Source organism: Hirundo rustica, chromosome 1 (genome assembly GCF_015227805.2).
Source record: "Hirundo rustica isolate bHirRus1 chromosome 1, bHirRus1.pri.v3, whole genome shotgun sequence".
Taxonomy (NCBI): Eukaryota; Metazoa; Chordata; class Aves; order Passeriformes; family Hirundinidae; genus Hirundo; species Hirundo rustica.
In genome coordinates, this window is record NC_053450.1 from 57,267,817 (window position 1) to 57,287,506 (window position 19,690).

At 32.9% G+C, this 19,690-nt stretch overlaps 1 protein-coding gene across 7 annotated transcripts in view; it reads right to left on the reverse strand.

Moving 5' to 3' along the window:
* RTTN (rotatin) overlaps positions 1-19,690 on the reverse strand; it is a 79,842-nt gene that overhangs the window by 50,679 nt on the left and 9,473 nt on the right. For 3 of the 7 annotated variants that reach the window (XM_040082551.1, XM_040082576.1, XM_040082585.2), the window contains exons 9-20: positions 18,061-18,242; positions 15,085-15,200; positions 13,230-13,400; positions 11,748-11,960; positions 10,337-10,449; positions 9,101-9,227; positions 7,976-8,101; positions 5,792-5,911; positions 3,856-3,995; positions 3,464-3,635; positions 2,445-2,544; positions 1,339-1,427 (exon numbers count right to left, since the gene is read on the reverse strand). In XM_040082551.1, the coding sequence (XP_039938485.1) occupies positions 1,339-1,427; positions 2,445-2,544; positions 3,464-3,635; positions 3,856-3,995; positions 5,792-5,911; positions 7,976-8,101; positions 9,101-9,227; positions 10,337-10,449; positions 11,748-11,960; positions 13,230-13,400; positions 15,085-15,200; positions 18,061-18,242 (1,669 nt within the window). Of the gene's footprint in view, positions 1-1,338; positions 1,428-2,444; positions 2,545-3,463; positions 3,636-3,855; positions 3,996-5,791; positions 5,912-7,975; positions 8,102-9,100; positions 9,228-10,336; positions 10,450-11,747; positions 11,961-13,229; positions 13,401-15,084; positions 15,201-18,060; positions 18,243-19,294; positions 19,406-19,690 lie in introns of those variants that run through there. The other 4 variants (XM_040082603.2, XM_040082611.2, XM_040082559.2 and 1 more) reach the window with 4 other exon arrangements.

Below are 19,690 nucleotides of genomic sequence, written 5' to 3' on the forward strand. Positions count from 1 at the left end.
TTTCTAAGAACGTGTAAGATTTTTTGTTTTTCTTTGCTACTGACTTTACGATGAAATATAGAAAAGTCATCCAAGGGGAGAACCAAGAATCTGGACTAGATTCCCTCAGGATAGAATCATAATGTCACAGGCCCTAGAGAGTTGTTGCCTGAGCCCTCCCAAGATTAAGCTGAATTTTATGAAGGGCTAAAAATATTAATTTTAAGTTCATCCTAGACTCTTACTTGATTATGAAGGATCTGCTTACAGCAATATATTCTTCATTATTGTCTTTCTGTATTATTGAGCAATATTTACTCACTACCCAAACCAACAGTTGTATTACTTTCTCTCTAAAGAAAAAAAGATACTATAAAATTGACATTAAAAAAACCCCACATGTAAAAACCTGAGGAATCTAATATTTCAATTTCTTAAACTGTATTAGAACAGTTTACTGAAGTACTTCTATACAAGCTATCATAAATTGGACAAGACATTCTTTAATGCTATAGAGATAAAATAATCTTAGATACTGATAATCTGGGGGGAAAAAAATGCCATTACTGAAGAAGAATGTAATTTTCATTAGTTTGACAAAAGAAAAAAAACGTAATTCCACTAAGTATCAAGCAGTTCTTTTCTCTTGTACACTTTTGGGGAAAAAAAGTAATTGCTACACAAAAACTCTCATGGTTTCTTAAATTAACTCAAGGTTTGGACAGCTGGAATGTAGTAACAGTATTATGCAAGAAAGCCAAAAAACTTTATCCCCCACACTGAGCACCTTCTAGCCTAAATATGCTTGCATGAAATGATTTCAAAGAATGAATTCCAGAAAAAGTCAAGCATCAGATTACCCATATTACAAAAACAGAAAGCTCCATCACCTACAACAAGAGACCCTCCCTGGTGATCTTCTAGTGGTCAAAATATTATTTATACCTTAAATTCGATCTCACACATTTACAATAACGTCATACAATTACATCTCATTTTTAATTATAAATTACTTCAGAATTTAAGTTTAGGGACAATTATACAGAATGCTTTTTTTTTAAGGTCATTAAAATGTTTATTGACCCCTACTGAGAAAGCTTTCAGGGAAGTTTTGGTACTCTATAGAATCTCACTATACGCAATTCTCTGGCTAACCCTTCTCACAAGTAGGCAAACCAACCTTCTCTATTTAAGAGAATCTCAGCATTATCAAAACCAGAACAAAATACATATTGCAAATTTAACTGTTATTAAACATTTGTATTCAGTACAGCATTAATGCACAAAGACCAGTGTTGCAGACTCTACTACTGTCATGCTGTGCAATGCTTGCAGAAGAACGTCTAACAATACTTTTACCTTGCCATCCACGTGTACACATTCATTAAGGTAGGCTAGTATCTTTTCTATCACACCCAACTTTTTCACGACATCATGCATTTTGGTATCTGCAGGAAAAGCCAGAGATAGTAAGGACAACTGGTTCCACAAACATTTAATATTAAACAATATTAATATTAAACTTTGTGTAAGATTACAAACTCTTGCTGTCTAGAATAAGTTTCTAATATTGCTAGTCAATCAACAGTAGTACAGATCTCAAGCAAGGCAAGCCTCCTCAAAATTTCTTTATCTGACTATAGCAGCTGCTTGAACACTAGATTCTTAAATACATTACATGAATTCCCACAAGAATTTTACATTGAAGAATTACAGTAATCCCAGCAACTCAATTTTAGTCAAACAAGGATGTCACTTCTAATATTTTATAAGACCTTAACAGTTTAATACGGAATTGAAAATGGTATTTACTTAATCACCATGAGTGTATTTTCAACTGGTATCACCCTTTAGAGTTACTGGCTTAAGAATATTCAACAATATAAACGACAAAAAGGTATGTCTTCAGAATTGGTTGGTTTGTTTGTTTTTTAATAACTAAAAAGTGATCCTTCATATGAAATTTGTCCTGATAAAAATGCATCTTTTCCTTCACAATGTCATCCTATGCTTTGTTTCAATTTTGAAACATCTGAAAAATTTTGCAGTCATAAGTAAATGTATTTTGAGAAAAAGTAGATATACTTCCGCATTTTTGTGGTAATGTTTCTGACAGTAATACTAATACTATTGCTAATATACCACTATCTAAGATTTCACATTCCCATGGCAAAGAACTTACATTCTCTCATTAGAATTCAAATTCCTTGAAGAAAATCTTATTGAATCAGAGTTTGAGTATACAGAGTAAAAACATCAAGGTTTGAAACTCTACAGTTATGCACCAAGTGAAATAATGCTCTAAGGTTGCTTGCTTGCATTGTAATTCAATCACTTCTTTCTACCAAAAGGCATGAAATAAAAATTACAAAGACTACCCTTACCACAAGCATACAGATAACCTAGCAAAACTCCAAGCTCACAAATGACCAGCACATGAATACAAATCTTCTGAAGAATTTTACCTTCTAAAATAACAACCAGCTGCTCAGCTGCAGACTTCCGTAAAACTAGGTCAACAGCATCAGAAGTCAAGATATCGTACAGCTTTTCAACAGTTTCTGCCTAAAAGTAAAACAATATTATACTTGCATCCAGTATGCTTTCATAAAGCAAGGTAACCAGTCAAATTTCCTAACAGGAAGTAGAAAACAAAACCATCTAAATTCCTTATTAGAATGTATTTGATTAGAGCTCACATATGTGTAAGAGGAATGGATTAGGTTATAATCTTTTTGCAAATCTCTAATAACCTCAGTGGAATATGAAAATCAAACAGTTTCCAGTGCATCATAGCTGCAGACTTCTAAGAAATAGTGCTTATTTTATACAGGACTACAGAAATCTTAACTATACAGAAACGCTAGAACACACTTTTAGGTCTGTAAAGGAGACTGACTTTTTTAATGACAATAAGGTCAAGCACCTAAGCATTTGATTATCATATTATTAATCTGAACTTATTGAGGGGAAGGAAGAAAGGAGAATGGAGGGGAGATGAGAAAACAGAAAGAAAAAAAAGAGATGTATTTCCTTGAGTCATACACTCATGATTTGCTTTACACTTTGCAATGGCAGCAATATTAAGTAAACACAAGTTTAAGTTTGCAATCTGTTTTAAAACATTTCATATTAAAAATTATTTCTGCACGATTTAGTAAAATCTGTTTTTCTGGGGAAAAAATACATGAGAAAAAAGTCCGACTCTATCCACGCAGAATGAAATTGTTATAAACAGAGCAGGCCTGTGTTCCCTGCACTGAAATCTTTTCTGCAAAGAAGGAAAGAAAAACACAAAGGATTTTTACTCAGTGTTGCAAGTGGTAGCATAAGAACTACTATTTCAGTGCACACAGAAAGAATACATCAACAGATTTCTTTTTACGAAGCAAGGCAATTTGTATGAAATATTGCAACCTCCTGCAAGTGAAAACTTCAGAGACTGGACAGATAGAAGAGCAAAATTTAGACAGAATTTACTAACCTTAATTATTGAGTTCATTTTATCACCCAATTTTAGCTCCATAGCTCCTTCTATAATAAATAAGTTTGAGATGTTGGAAAGGACATTACCATCCAGACATGGGCGTTTCAGGTTTGCCCCTTCTTCATTCAGAAGATGGAATGCTAAATGTTTAGCTGCTACAGAACGAACCCTACAGGGAAAAATACTTACAGTAAATATATAAAGCCCTCATACTGGAAAACTGTAGCTGAATAATTAGAAATTAATTAGTTTATAATATGGAGTGGAAGTAAAACACTCAGTATTGATTAACCAGCCTTTCAAATCAAGACACAGCATAACATTTAGGAGAAGACATTGCTGTCATCAACATGAGAAGATGTGCTGCAACACTACAAAGCATTACTTACTGCTGCTTTTTTGAGAAGAGAAGGCGCAGAGCAGCCTGTAGTCTGGAGGCTCTCGGGAGAATGCCCTCTCCTTTGTCAGAGGTTGTTTCACTCAAAGAGAGGATGCATTTACCCAAGGTATCTTTTGTGTCAGCATAACCCTAAGAGAAACAAACAGCAAACAAGAATTTCCAAAAGGATAAAAATCTGCTCACTAACTTTGCAAATTAGACAATGTAATTAATTCTATTTTAGGGGCTAAGGGAGGGTGTGGAAGGAGCAACATAAAAAACCCCAAAAAATACCTATGAGGTTATTTTTAAGAAAACATTCAAATTCTGCAGATGAATATTCCTCTGTGAAAGTAATTTTAAAAATTAATAAATGATCCTGTATATAAATAAAAGTAAAGATTTCTTTACATGGCTCAGAAGTGCTTTGACCCAAAGCTTCATCCTTTAATCTGTTAATATGATTCTGCTCTGTAAGGACAGTTTCCATTTCAATAAATAAAATCTAGTCTCTACAAGAAAATTATTTTAAAACATTAAATTCTACCTATTTTCACATCGTCATCAAAGCATTTTAGCACACGAAGAGACAAAAGGGAATCAGTTACGTCAAGTAATGACACTGTAAACATTTTAAAAGTAGAGCAAAATACAATGTATTTTCCATGTACCAGGTAAACAGAGACCACTGATATACCCTACTTTGGTATCTATTGTACAAAGCCACAATAGGCTACAGAATGGAGGGAAATTCCACTCACAAATTTCTCACATGTTTACCTTACATCTTATATTAGATCCCCAACTATTTAATCTTGAATGCTAATCATATGTAAGATATACATGCAAAGAACACAAAAAAGCTCTAATGACTGGTTGAGAAAGCTCTGAAGTAACCCCTCTCCTACCTCTTTCAAGTTCTCAATGTATTTCCTCTACATATTTTTCTTTCTGAGCCATCTATTTCATGGCCCATCTTACTTGCAATTTCTCCACATTTTGCCTTGATTTTTGTGCAACTTGCAAACAGAGTAAATCTATATAAGCTGCCTTTTCAACTTAGGGCAATACTGAGGTGGAGGCAATTTAATGAACACATAGCAGGGAAACTGTAAGTTGGTATAATTATAGAGAGTGATACTTTTTGGAGAAAATGAAGACAAAACATATACTTCAATTTATTAGCTAAGAGAGAAACAAGGCAAAAGAACAGATAGCAGGCAAATGCAGCAAAATATCTTATCTAAGACTATGGGCAGACCACAAAAAGGAAATTTCACGTACTAGTAAAAAACCAGTAAAATATCCAGATGGAGCAATTAGGCTGAAAATCCAACTGAGAAAGGCAAATGTTCCATTTAGATCAAGCTGACAGTAAAAATACTGAAAATTAAATTTGTACATTGTTGGAAACATGAAGATTAAGGCTTAAGGAATACTTCTATAATACTGGAAATAAATCCAGCAAAACCCCAAATATCTAAATATAATAAAAATATAGCTTACACTGACTGCTATTTTTTGAGTGTGTGTTCGATCAGAAAACTATCATCACAGAGAAGCTACAGTTTTCAAATTTAAGACATGGGGGACATTCTAGTAATTATTAACGAATTTTAAAAAGCATGAATGCTTTAATCTGTACTTGTAATACCCCCTCATATTTTCAAACCTTTTAAGCCCCAGTCAGCACTGGCTCATTTGTACTACAATATTTCAAATTTCATACACAAGTAATACCAGGCTAAAAAGTCTCTACAAATTCAATGTACTAACTAACTTTTACTGATATTGGAACTCCTATAAAACATTTCTTCATTTGACATCTGATACAACAAGTCTGTAGGTTACTGTTAATCTATTCTCCATCTGTTACTTCTATCTGTTACTTAACCTGATATACACCATTGCATACATCGAATTTGGATTAAAGCACTCAGAAATACCTGTAGAACAGGAATGACAGGACAGAGGGCCTCAATGAACTTGTTCCAAGTCAATACCTCCATCATCAACCGTCCTTGCAACAGATGTATCAGAATGGCCTTGGCTGTAGAGTTCACCTGCTCAATAACAAAAAAAACCCAAACCACTAATGCAACCACCAATGTGTCTAAGTCAGTTTGCCAATGCTGTGAATTGGAAGTGTTACACAAAAGCGTCTCAAGGACAAAATATTGTAACTGCAGAATGCTACATTTAAATTGTCAGTTACACTAAATATTAAGTTGTTAGAAAAGCCTCCAAGAGAAAACACACAAATAGGTCTGCCTAAACAGCACTCTATATTTCTCCTTAGAACTCATGTCTTTTCTGAAGTAAAATAAATCATGACCTAAACTTCTACATCTATTGGTCCCTCTATCCTGCAGGTAAAGGAATTTCTGTTTCTTTTCTTTCCTGACCTTGCCTTTCTGGGGCATTTTACCCCCAGTCTATGACATGCTTCTGAAGATACAGAAATACAAGAGACCTAAAGCCTGTTATGTGGTCATTTCACTTTCCTGAGGCAAAGAGTCAAAATGAGAAGGCTACCAAATATTTCAAACTGTATCATAATTCAGCTGATGCTCACTATCAAAACCAAAAAAGTTATATGATACAGCACTTACACTGCATTAATGTATCCAGAATGGAATCTGCATAATTTGCGATATTATTTACAAACTAAAATTATTACTGCAGTGGGAACATAGGAAAAAACCCAGCTTATCAGAAGTAACTCTTTCTTACACTGTGTAAAACGACCTACCTTTAGCAGCTAAAACCCTGCATTTTATGCCACAGCTAAAAATCCTCTCACCCCAGAAAACAAGGACAGCCTTTAATAATATCACTCTAGCCTATCCTTAGAGAAAGACTGTCTTTATAAAATCATATAGCCAATATCAAGCCTAACCTTGAAATACAAGGTTCTTCTCATTTCTCTCATTTTTTTCCTCATTGTCACATGCCTAAAAGATGAAACTGATGCTTTATGAAAACTAAGTAGCAGTTACATGGCAAGAAGTAAAATAAATTAAAAAATATTTGGATATTTTCATTATCTATTTTGTTAGAAGAATAAGAAAAATGCATTACAAGGTAGAGAACAAAATGTGACAAAACTGTAAATAGGCAGTATCTGATTTTTTAAATTCAGCATCAATTGAAATCTATTTCTTTTGCTTGACCAACCACTAATAGAGAAAACTGTCAGTCTTTTTAATAAGATATCCAATGGAGTAGTCAAAATAAATGCTTTCCTTCCAAAAGATAAATTACATACAAAGCATAAACACATAGCACATTCTCCAAGATATTTTTACTTCTCTCTTTAAAATGCTCATATCTAAAAAAAATAAAAACTTCTAAATAGAACTGTGCATAATACTAAATTAAAAAAATAAATCTCAATCCAGAAGGGAAGCTAAAAATATATAAATAATTTGTTAGTGAATGTTCTTTCTGACTGTAGGATGTCACAGATCAGCTAAAAAGGAGTTGTTATGAAGAACATAAGTGACTTTATCCTCCTCTCACAACTCCCTACTCACCTCTGCAGTCTAGGAAATAGCGGACATATGTTAATCGGTCATGCATATAAATGGAAATTTGGTCCTATTCTATAACTTCATAAAACACTTCTATAATACTCAGAAAACTATATTTAAATACAGATGTTTGTGGTGGTGAAATATAATTTTTTAGCAAAAATTTGCAGATTTAAAGTGTCTTTTTGTTCCTCAACTATTTCAGAGGTTACATCACTTTTAAAAAGACTTGAGACTTAAAAATTTATGTTTCCCATAAATGTGAAGTACCATACATACTTTTTCCTCATACACACTTTTTACTAGGGCTGCATATATTACAGGAAAAAAGTAAAAAACATAACTTATTTTATTTTTCATTGGTCTCTGTTACAGCTAATAGCATCCTATGCACATAATATTATCTTGCCTCTGAATTCATTGTAAAAAAACCCAAAAAGCTTCCCTTTACTACAATCTTACTAATTGTATAGCTTTACTGTATGTAAGAAACTGTATTTAGTCACAACTTCAGGTAAGCATTACGCTGCTATGGAGAATACCAACACCTACTCTGCACGCACAACAACTTACAGCTGCAGCTAGCAAACACAGTACCTCACTCTTCTCCTCCTGAAGGCCGAATGTACAGATTTCATACAGCACTTTAGGGTGTAGAAGAAAATGTACTCCCTGACAGATCGAAGGCACGGACTTCGCAATATTATGAATACCTAAACAGTCCTTCAGTAAAAAATAAAGTTAGTTAGTTTAAAAATTCAAGACAGTCTCCACTACCACATCTTGTTTTATAGGCAGCCTAAAGTTGTCAGGCAGCAAAAGACTTTCTCCATGCACTTTGGAAGACTAGTTCTGAAAGCTAAACGTGACAGTCCTGGAAGAAACACAATCTCTTTGGAACACTGATTGAAAAGCCCTGTTATTACACAGGACTAAGAAACAGAAAATAATTTTGGTTTTATTTTGAATAATTGTGATAAAAAATTTGAAAACCTGTGTATGCTTTTTGGCATTACATTTAAATAAGAAAAACCTAAAATAGGCTGGTAAAAATCTCACAAGAAGAGGCAAGTGTCATTCAGTAGAGATAGGGGTTCTTTTTAAAGAGACACGCTCCAGCATATTTATACATTAGTGGATCATGTTACAAGCACACTAGGGTACATTGTGTCCCTTATAGAAAATAAAAGTTTCAATCAAGTATTATATCAAAATACAAAAATTACTTTTATTTTGTGAGCCAAGAGAACTGAATACCTAAAATGACCCGATAAATATGACACTGCCATTCCCAGCATAGGGTACAGCCATACTTTTAGGAAGTTCGTACTCTTTATCCCTCAGGCTATCATTACAAAAAACTAAGGCCATGACAAAAAACCCATGTAAAAAAAACCAAGACACACACAACATGGCTCCAAAACAGGGCAAAAACTCCAAAGAAAACAAAACAACACACAACATTAGGAGTATATAAAAGGATTTACATGTTCTTTACATATTCTTTTTAAGTGATGTCTAACCTAAGCAAGGAGATTTAATACCAAGAATGTTAACAGTGAACTGCAAACCCAGGCCTATGCTGATTTTTCAGCATATAACAGAATTTGTATTAAAAATTAAAACAGAATTTGTCTTAAAAATGCTTCTAAATGACAAAAACCATATAACATGCATTACTGGGTGTAACATCAAGAGTGTTAAGTAAGCATTCATTCAAACCTTAACCACTTCCAAACAGCAACGATAGGCTTCAGCTTTTATATTCAGTAAAGGATAAGACAATAGATGGAGAAGCAACTTCTGACTCTCCGCCTGAAGCAATGAGCTGGCCTCAGCAGATTTCCAACTAAAAATGAAAAATAGTTAATTTAACTAATTTATTTTACAGTACCTAAAGATGCCTAGAAAAATTTTCTTGTTAAATTTCAGCATAATCTCTGAAAAATACTTCATGCAATGGTATACATTCTGAAAAACAGTAAAAAGCTCAGAGATCACGACATATTTGCCAAAATCATAGTATCAATCTTTAAGTTTGTATATGTTTATTCTTTTAAGTGTGTAGGTAATCAAAGACCATAGTTTTTCAAAACTCATCAAAATTAAGTGCCTGACAAACACAGATGTTCATCTGAAAACATAAAATTTTATTGGGCTTCAGTAGACACCTTTGATCATATTTATGATTATTAAAAACACCTGTGCTTTTAGGATTTTTTCTTTATCAAGGTTAAAGTCCATCTCACTGTCAAGAAGTGAATTGATGTTAGTTAAAAAATTGAATTTCCTACTGCCTGAAATGGTAATTAAACAATAACCAATTCTAAAAGCACTAGAACACTGAAAAACATTTTGCCATTTCATAATTTAAAATCACTTACTGGAGAGCCTTAAATGCAGTCTTCTGCATCCCTAAAGTCAAGTTCTGAATCAGTATAAAATTAAAATTTTGTTGTTCAAGAACTTTTCCAGGCACCATAAGGTAACTTATTCTCTAACTAGACATGGAAAAATCGAAAAAGCAATAAAAATATGCTGTTTAATAAATGAGATGCCATATTGTAATATAAAGCATTGACAATAAAATAAGCCCTTTGGATTTCTAAAAGTAAAATAAAAGTAAGTTACACAATTACACTCAGGGCAAAGGATTTTCAAGAAGTTTGAAAGACAAATCAAAGTGTTGAAGACTGTTTCCTTATAAATCACATACTTTATATACAAAATCATAAAAGCCTGTACATAGAATATAACATTAAGTTTTTAGCAACTGAAATTTAGTTTTCAAGAAATCCACCACGGAATGGCACAAATCAGGTAGAAGAGACTGATAAAAGAAAATAATTGTTCCTACAAGGAATAAAGAAGTGAGCTCCTATTGAAGAAACCTTACCCACAAAAGAAAAAAAAAAAATCATGTTTCTCAAGCAAAGTTTTAAATAGCAATGTACTCACATATTTGAGCATATGTGAATGCATTCTTGAAGCAAGGGAAAGTGTAGGTGGAAGGGTAGACTAGTCAAAGCCTGATCTGCCAATTCTAGTAATTCAGAAAGATTCTTGTTCCCCTGTGAAGCAAAATGAAGAGAAAGAATGAAACTAACAAAATTAGTAAATTAAAATATCCAGTATTACTGCATAATCTTTATGAATTTATCATAATTAAACACTAAGTAGGTTTTTGTTCAGTCTTTCACTGAGAAGTTTATAATTAACTAATTCAATACACTTCAACAACAATAAAAAAATTTAGAACTGATTTGGGGAGCTGAAAGCCCTTCAGCTGCTGAGTCCAAATAAACTTCTATTAAACTCAGTAGGAATAATGTATGTCTAACATTTCACAGCATGAACACTGTAACACTATTTAAATTACTATTTTTTATCAATATGCATTTTATGTGAGAGGAGTACAATAAAAGATTTAACTATTAAACTTTTAACATATCACTATGAAAGAGCAAGTTAGATTTTTTTAAAATTTAAGTACATATGTCTTCATCATATTTGGCTACCAATACATTAAACATGAGCCATTTAAATTTAATGGAGTTCACTTCATTGTAATGAGCATTTTATGAGCAAAGTATTGCTTCTATTAACTTCAGAATCTGCCTAGACAAAGGATAGATTAACTGTGATTTAAGACAGCACTGTATTTATATTCTGTATGTTATTAATTTATTCTAATATCAATGGAACCAGTATTGTGCAAAATCGTTTATCCATTTGGATAACGGAGAAGAGTATTTCAGTACTGTGCTCAAATCTTTTAAATAATAAAGCAGTTGTCTTTATAAAATCTCAAATATCTCAGCCAGTCTAGTAGTTGTTTATTAAAGCTGCAACTCCCGAAGTATTTGGGATTAAAAATTTTCTGAATGATACATTTAACTCCTGGACAACACACTTACACCACACTATATTACATATATATGTGTGTGTGTATTAAAAGTCATATATGAAAATCTATATAATTTATATCTTTTAATATCTATAAAATAAATAGTGTGTTATATAAATATGTATTATATATAAAGATATACACTTATATACATTTATAAGTTTGTATAAATCAGCAAAGTATTTGCTGCTGCTTCTTTCTTTGCCCATAAGAGATCGTGTGCCTTTTTCCAATTTCCAATTGTTTATTTCTTTGTTTTGACTTTGGAAAAGATTTTTTTACCAACATCATGACTAATATTAATGAAAACAAATATAAATTAACTACACCTTGCATCATACAGAATCCTCATACTTGGAGATTTTCCTCTGTCATGCTAGACTTTAATTTTTACCAGAGAGAAAATGAAGAGAGGAAAGAAATTTCCCTACAGGAAATATTTTATATAAAAAAGTTTCACACCTCCTTATGAACTTCAGCCATGAAGCTACAGGTGCACTCAATCGAATATACAGCTTCTGAAACTTGCTTATAAATACTGTAGTTCTCAGTATTCATCTGCTCCAGATAGGCTGCAACGGATTCATGCACGCTTGGGTATTCCAAGGAGAAGGACATATCCAGTGAGAGAAGGAACAAAGCATTCAGCAAACTCTTCTGTGTAACTTTACTCGCCTTTGAAAAAGAAAACAACTGTCAGAATAACAGCTTGAAAATACAGTAAAACCAACAACAGCATTTTCAGTCATTCAACAGGAACAATCACTATTGCTGCTATTAAAATTTAGCAAAACACATTTCATTGCATGACTTTCATATGAAGAATTATATTTTCTTCATTAAATCTCATAGGTAATGAAATGTCACTCCCAATACCAGACCTGCAACCAGTCACAAAGGTTGTGTATGATCCAGGCACCGCACACTGCTGGCCAAAGTCAATTCACTGTCTGACCACGAGATGGCAGAGAATACACAAACCACAATTATTTCTGTATTTAAAAAAAAAGCTGTCTACAGCTCCACGTGGTCATATTGCAAACTAAGGACTGGGATTTTTCTTGTTGTTTGGGGCTTTTTCTTTAATTTTTAATTGCAAGTGTACATTCTTTCAATTTAAATTTTGACCTCAAATACAGTAACTTTGTTCCAACTGCTATACACAGAATGGAAACTTTGCATTAGGTACACAAGAACATAAAAGAAAAAAATTATGAGAAGTCATTAGCTTAGTACATCTACACTTATTTTCAGGTACTTAACATTTGTGACAAAAACCTTGTAAGTGAAAAATCAATCTTCTTCTCCAACTGACTAATGTCTAAGAAAAGCTACATTCTAATAAAAACCCGTCCAAAAAATTAAAATCCATTCAGGTTTAAACATCTAGCGCTTTCCATCACATGAAAACTTCATCAGACCTTCCCAGCTGAAATAAAAAAAAAAATCCCCTCTATCCTAAAAACAAAAAAAAACCCCAATCCCAAGAGCTAAAATAGGATTTTTAAGGAGCACTGGAAGCCAAGAACAATTAAAATCACTCCAATTTACAAAAAACGTAATTGCTTAAAACTATGTTCCATTAGATTAAGAGTGATGATTTTAGCTGTTATGTAGTTCTACTCTGACTTACATGAATGCTATAAACGAGCAGGGGGCAGCAGAGCTTTGCAAACCATACATCACATCAGAAAAAAAGAACACTGAATTTCAAAAACTCATTTACAAACTGTATTAAAAACGCTTCTTTCAAGATTTGTAATCTGCAGAATACACTGGTAACTGAAGAACGGACAAAGCTGCCATCTGTGATCATGCATCACCCAATGATTTCTCTGTCCAAGGGGCTATTTTCTCAGTATCGATGCCTAGGGAAGGTATCTCTTACTGCCTTTTTAAAATGCAAAACCAAGAGACAATCACTTATAATCAGTGATGACATACCTTTTCTACAGGGAGAAGTATTTGGAGCAATCTGACAGTGAAGAGTGAAATGCTAATAAACGCCATTTGGTGATGCACCAGCATCACCTTGGGCTGTTCTGCACTAATATTGCTTTTGTGATATAATATAGTTTCTCCAAGCAAACCCAAGACCAGAAGCAATTTGTCTTTCTGAAAACAAAATCAGAAATACAATAAATAGAAAAAAATGAAACATCACTGTATATTTACAGTATTTACACAGCACCTGCAGTATCATTAGCACAATTATGCTACACAAGCTAAAATTGAATAAACACTGCAAAATACATAGCATTGTGTTTATCACCTATGCATTAGTCCTAGACCTCAGTCTACTTTCACTATTAGTTCTGAATACTTTGCTCAATAACTACTCATTCCTGGTTGCTCCTTCCCTATCCCACTTTTCTCTCTTCCCCCCACCACCTTAATTTCTGCTCACTATACTTTTAAACTTCTGAAATTTTACCTGTTTTGAAGTTTCATCTTAATAAGGAAATATTATGTCCTGTTTTGAGCCTGCTAATAAAGCTTTAGCTTGAAATTAAAAAAAAAATTTACAAAAAACTTTCTCAAACATCAAAGAATTTTTTTTTCTTTATTGATTCTCAATGGAAACAGCAAAACTTTTGCCTTCCTCTCCCCTATTAAAAAAAAAATCAATTTAACTGAATACCATTACCCACCTTATTTGCAGAGGTTTGTTTGTTAGTAGCCTGGAAACAAACATTATCTTACTAATAATAATCAGTATGGTATACATATGATATATTCTACTGTAGTTTCACAGATTTATAGGCATTGAACTGTACTGATTCAGATCATAAAACAAGTAGACAGAGATATTCAGCTTCTGAGATTAAGTGTTCTGCAAGGAATCTTTAGCCCTGATGTGATGTTGATCAATTATAGTAGATTTTCACAGATAGGTAGATGAAATTCAAAGAAAAAATTATTTTACTAGCAGGTCCTATAAATATAAATATTACCATTTATAAAATAGAAAATAGAAAAGCCTAAAGCAATATTTTGATTAATTAATATTGCAGCTATTATTGTTTTGTATTCAGTGGCATTTTCATGAATTCTAACTCAAGTCAGGTGCATTTAAGACTACATTTAATTCAAGTCTTTAGACAAGTTTCAGTCTTCAGCTCTGGTAGGTTTGTTACATGCCTGAGCCATGCCAGCTTATGCTTCAGCTCTCACTTGTCTTCAAAAAAGCAAGTCATAATTATTTTATCTGTTATTCACTAATTTTATAATTCATGTATATAAAAACTCTCAATTGTGCTCAGCAATTTAAATTAATTAGTCAACAGCACATTAATTCTCTGAATCTCTGCTAGGCCAGAAAGGCCTCTCCTTTCTTTCCCAGCTATGCAACATTGTTAGGATATCTTAAATTTGTGCAGATCTGTAGTTACTGCGTAGGAAATGGATAGCATGGATGTATCTTAGAATTCCAGTCTTGGATCTGAACAGTTATTTCCCTATTTTTAGACAGATAGTTTACAAGGAGTAAAGAAAGGGAAAGTTGTTATGTACATCAAATTGGTGTCTAACATTTACAGTCAGTGCTTTTCCCTCAGATTCTTTTCCCTACATGCGTTTCTCTTAATAGCTGCTTATTTTTTTGAGGTGAAACTCCAAGTATTGTCTGGTAAAAGAACTTACATTTTAAAAAGTGTCATCAATAGAACTAGTAATAAACTACTTTAATTTTTTCAAAAACATAGCTCAGTAGAAGCTTAGATATATGAATCACTGCAGAAAATGTCAGAAGCTTATAAATGGACACAGATATGGCTGATCAAAACCTGAAGAACCTTACCAACTCCAATGCAAAAAGGCTGTCATCTTCCCAAACATTTTCAGAAATAGCGTCACCAATAAGAGACATGTCTTCAACAAGCAATTCAAGAGCTTCCATTGTCACTCTCCTACTGCCTACAAACACAAATAGGAGGACAAATTCAAATACAAACAAAATATTGTATTTCGATATTCAGAAGACACCACTATAAACAAGAGAATTCCTCATATGAAATTCCAGTATTTGAATTTTCCTATATGCTTCTACAAAAGTAATGCTAACTGTCCTCAATCACTAATAGCTGTGAATGAGAAAAGACAACAACCAAAGTTACAACAGATTAAAGGAATTGTATACTTACAAAAAAATCTGATTTCCTTAAAATCTATCTCAAAATTATTTAAGAAAAGAATCATGAACTTTACTACTGCTGTAAATCTGATTACTGAACTTTTTTAAAGTTCATAATAAAGTCAGTAATTTCCCCCATCCAGACACAAACTAATGTGTTACAAATCTTCTGTATATATTAACTATGCCCATTAATATCCATTTTTGGTATAGGAACGCCTTTCTTCACAGATTATTTTGTTTGAGATCTTTTAAAAGATAAAAAGATGAATGCCTGCTTGAGGTACCTGCTCAGTTCTCCATAACAGTTTTCCCTTTGCTTTTAGGCTGGTATTTATTAATTTTCATTTCTTCTTCTAAGTGTCTCTTAATTACAAGGCTAATCTGGTCTATCAGTGACTTTTGTTCTTTGTACAAATTTAAGCTTGACTATGCAGCCACAAAGAAACTTGGCCTGAGCTCAGACATCTACAGCCTACATTTACTACAAATATAAACATGCTCCTGATGTCCCCAGATAATGAGAAAACAGAGGAGTTAGGTTTCACAAAGGCAGAATATCTGGAGCCAGACCAAATATTTTCAACCTCACACAAGTGAGAATGCCAAAACTGTCTGACATCCTAAAGAACCATACGGTGACAGTTTCCCTTATATATTCAATGTAGTGCAACTGTTGGCTTAGTTACTTGTTGGTGGTATGTTTCTATTTAAAATCATAGATGGATTTCACACAACACCATTGAATTTTCAATTTATCTTTTAACTAAGATAAAAATTCTGCCTCCTTCAAAATCCTCAAAACATAATCTGTTTAAAAAAGATAAAGCTCTATTTGTTCATTATAATTAAACATTAATTTCCTGTGGATTTTTCTATCTCTTTTACACACTGCAGAAGCTTTGTTGATATACTTGAGGAAAAAAAATTATCTCTGTGGCAGATATGTAGTGATAATAACCACACTTTGCACAATTTGCAGCTTCGGTCATCTGCTTTGGGTGAGAAATGACAGAGAACGGCACAAGGCCTTTTTGAAAGCTTGGTCCTACCTATCTCACAAAAGTTCTGTTTTCCATTGATTTTAGGCCAATTTAACTTCATAAATTTCTCAATTTTAACTAACTAACTAGCTAAATAAATAAATAAATAAATAAAATCCCAAAACAACCCCAAAAAACCAAAACCAAAACACCACTACCGATTTCTGCAATGACTTCACTTACAAGGCAGGTCAGCACAAAGGAAGAAAAATGACAGTGAAAATCTCTACAAGGAACAGAATTTAAGCTTAACTAAGATACACATCACATTGCAAAATAAAAGGCAGCAAATTTTACAATAAGCTTACTGTTTTTTTTTCCTTTAGTCATTAATTTCAACATCTAAAATAAAATCTACACTATACCATATAAGTTGATTGAAATATTCATAAAAATGCCTGTTGATTTTACTAAAGATAACAACCCAAAATATAACTGCATGAGAAACTGTATTAGTGTCTGACAATATCACACTGTCTCACAGTGCGCCTTCAGATCACAGGCTTTCAGATCAACAGGAACAGGATAATATTAGTTTCCTTACGATCTGTGTCTCATTTCAACACAGTGGAAGAATGAAGAAATATCACCAAGGAGAGTTTTAAAAAGTGTAAAAAACCTAAGGGGATGATAAACAAAGACAGATCCACCTGAAAGAAAGAACCTTGAAATATAGAAAAACTGTCTTTTAACTCCGCAGATTTGAAGTGACAGGCGACAGAAATGGAAAAGACAGAAAATAAATTTTCTGCAGTTTTACATTATAAATAAAAGATGCTAGAAGTAATCAATGTGCTTGTGACTAATTAATATTTAAATACCACTATTCTGAAAGAGAAAAACAAAACTTTAATTCATTTTAGTTGGTTTATAACAAAAAACAACTGAATAATTTTCATACACATTTCACAGAATTTTTATAAGCTGAAGCCTCTAACTTTCAGTATCCTAGTCATAGAGGCATACTTCCAGCTCCTGTACTTGGAACCCTGACAGCATTTACCAATACCTGTTTTGAATTACATTACATTCTACAGCTAAATACCATTTTAGACAACCTAGAAGCAAAAATACCATCCCTCCAAAAGGGCTTTGTCATTTAGAACCTCTATAAATTAAAATCTGCAATTAGACTATCATTACTTATGTTCCTTAAACCATTTGTCACTGCACTTGTAAGAATAAAAACAAGCCTATCACCAGAATTTTTGTTTATTATTTCCTGAACAGGAGGAAAACTCTATGCTTAAACAGATCCTTTGGAGAACACCTCTGGTTAACAGTGGTTATTTTTTCATCTTCCTGAATGACATTTTATCCTGCCACACCATTTTTGCACCATACACTCACTTCCTGCCACTGTCAGTAAAAAGCACTTAAAACTTCTGCAGCAATTCTGGAAATCAATCAGAAGATTCAAGCTTTGTGGCCTGAACAAAGTCCCTTGAAAAGATCTGTTGCAGCTACCCACAGTACATCAGTAATCATCTGGGCCTTATTTATTTGAGGTACTCGGCTCATCAACCAACTTCATTAGAGCATCTAGCATGAAGGATGGGAAAGATACTTAAGTTAAAAACTTAACTCAAAACTTTCTCACCTGTTCTTAGAAGAGGTATTGCATGTTCCAGGATGGAAACGCAGAACTGAGGAAGGCTAAGCTGCTTCATCTGTAACTCCAAAGTGTCCTCATTTTCAATATCCGGTAGGTCAATATGTCCTACATCAAATGGGGAATGCAGAGAGATTCTGGAGTTTGCATTTGCTTGAGTACTGTTTCCACTTAAAACAAAAAACAAACAATTTTTTTTTTTAAAAAAAGAAACAGTTAACCCTTGCAAAGAGAAAACACATATGTACAGATGTTAAAAACATAATCAAGTATTTTCATGACTCCTGCCTTAAGTATATCCCTCCTCCCATCCCCATCTTTCTCTGCTATCTACCAGTGTTGCAGGAAGAGGGGCATTTTGTTTGTATTTTTAAATGACAGAACAGGTAGCATCACAATGCCTAATGTCTTGGCAATCATCTTCAAAATCACTTAGAGCTGTATACTGGAAGAAATACACATGCAATGAATACAATATTGCATGGGAAATATTAGTTGATTTGATTTTTTTTTTTTTTTAATTAACAAAATCTATCAGTTGCTTGAAGCAAGACCACTTACTAAATCAAATTTCAGCCTAAATTATACTTACTATATAAAAACCTTTCTATATAGCTAGCCACAAGAAAACTTTGAAGGAAAATTAAGAAGCATGAGCTATGTTTACTCCTTAGGACTACTTTAAGCACTGTAAAACAGGAAGTATTCCCTTGTCCAAGAAAGCCTTAAGTGTAATCAAATATATATTACAACCTATACAGAGTGCTATTAAATGAAAGACATATTTTTAATTGTTATCTATGATATATGAACATATTATTAAATTTAGTATATATGGTTCATATATTATGAACACTGTATAGTTCGTAACTGTATTAGTTTTCAACTGTTTCAATAGTAATCTAATTCCACTGTCAGCATTATAATTAATAAAAATCAGAACATATTTTTTAAGTTTTCTCATCCCAAACAATGTTCAGCGATCTTGATTTGCTTTAAAAATCTATATTACTTAAAACTGGGTTTTGGTTGGTTCCCTTTTTTATTATTAAACAAGCTGAAAAAGCTGAATTGTGGCATGACTGTGTTACATTCTATTGTCTAATTAAATGTAAAAGATGCCTATAAGAAATTAAATCCTGACTAATTAAGAAGACAATAGAAAACTACAAGCAAAATAGAACAATTCAGCAATATGTAGTTGGGGCTTGGCTCCACTTACCAGAGGAAAAGGAAGGAGAGGTATCAATCATAAAAACAATTCAGAAGAGGAAAGATTAAGTTTCCAGGCAGAATTTGAAACAGACAAACAGATAGATTGAAGAGTCTCAAGATTAAAGAAGAAGGAAAAGAAGAGTTACATATAGAATAGCGATAAACAAATTTACATTACAATTATGTAGAAAAAGACAAGATTCACTAAAAGCAGCTCTTCCTTATCAAAATCAGAAATGTCAGAGCAACATTACTGTAATTTCCCTCTATCATATCTTCTATTCTATTCTATGTTGTTCTTTATGCTACCTCCAGGCTAAATTTTATTTTTGTAAGAAATGAAATTCATGGGCAGTGAACAGTTCTACTGCAGCACACAGCATGCAAGAAGATAAAAGTGTGC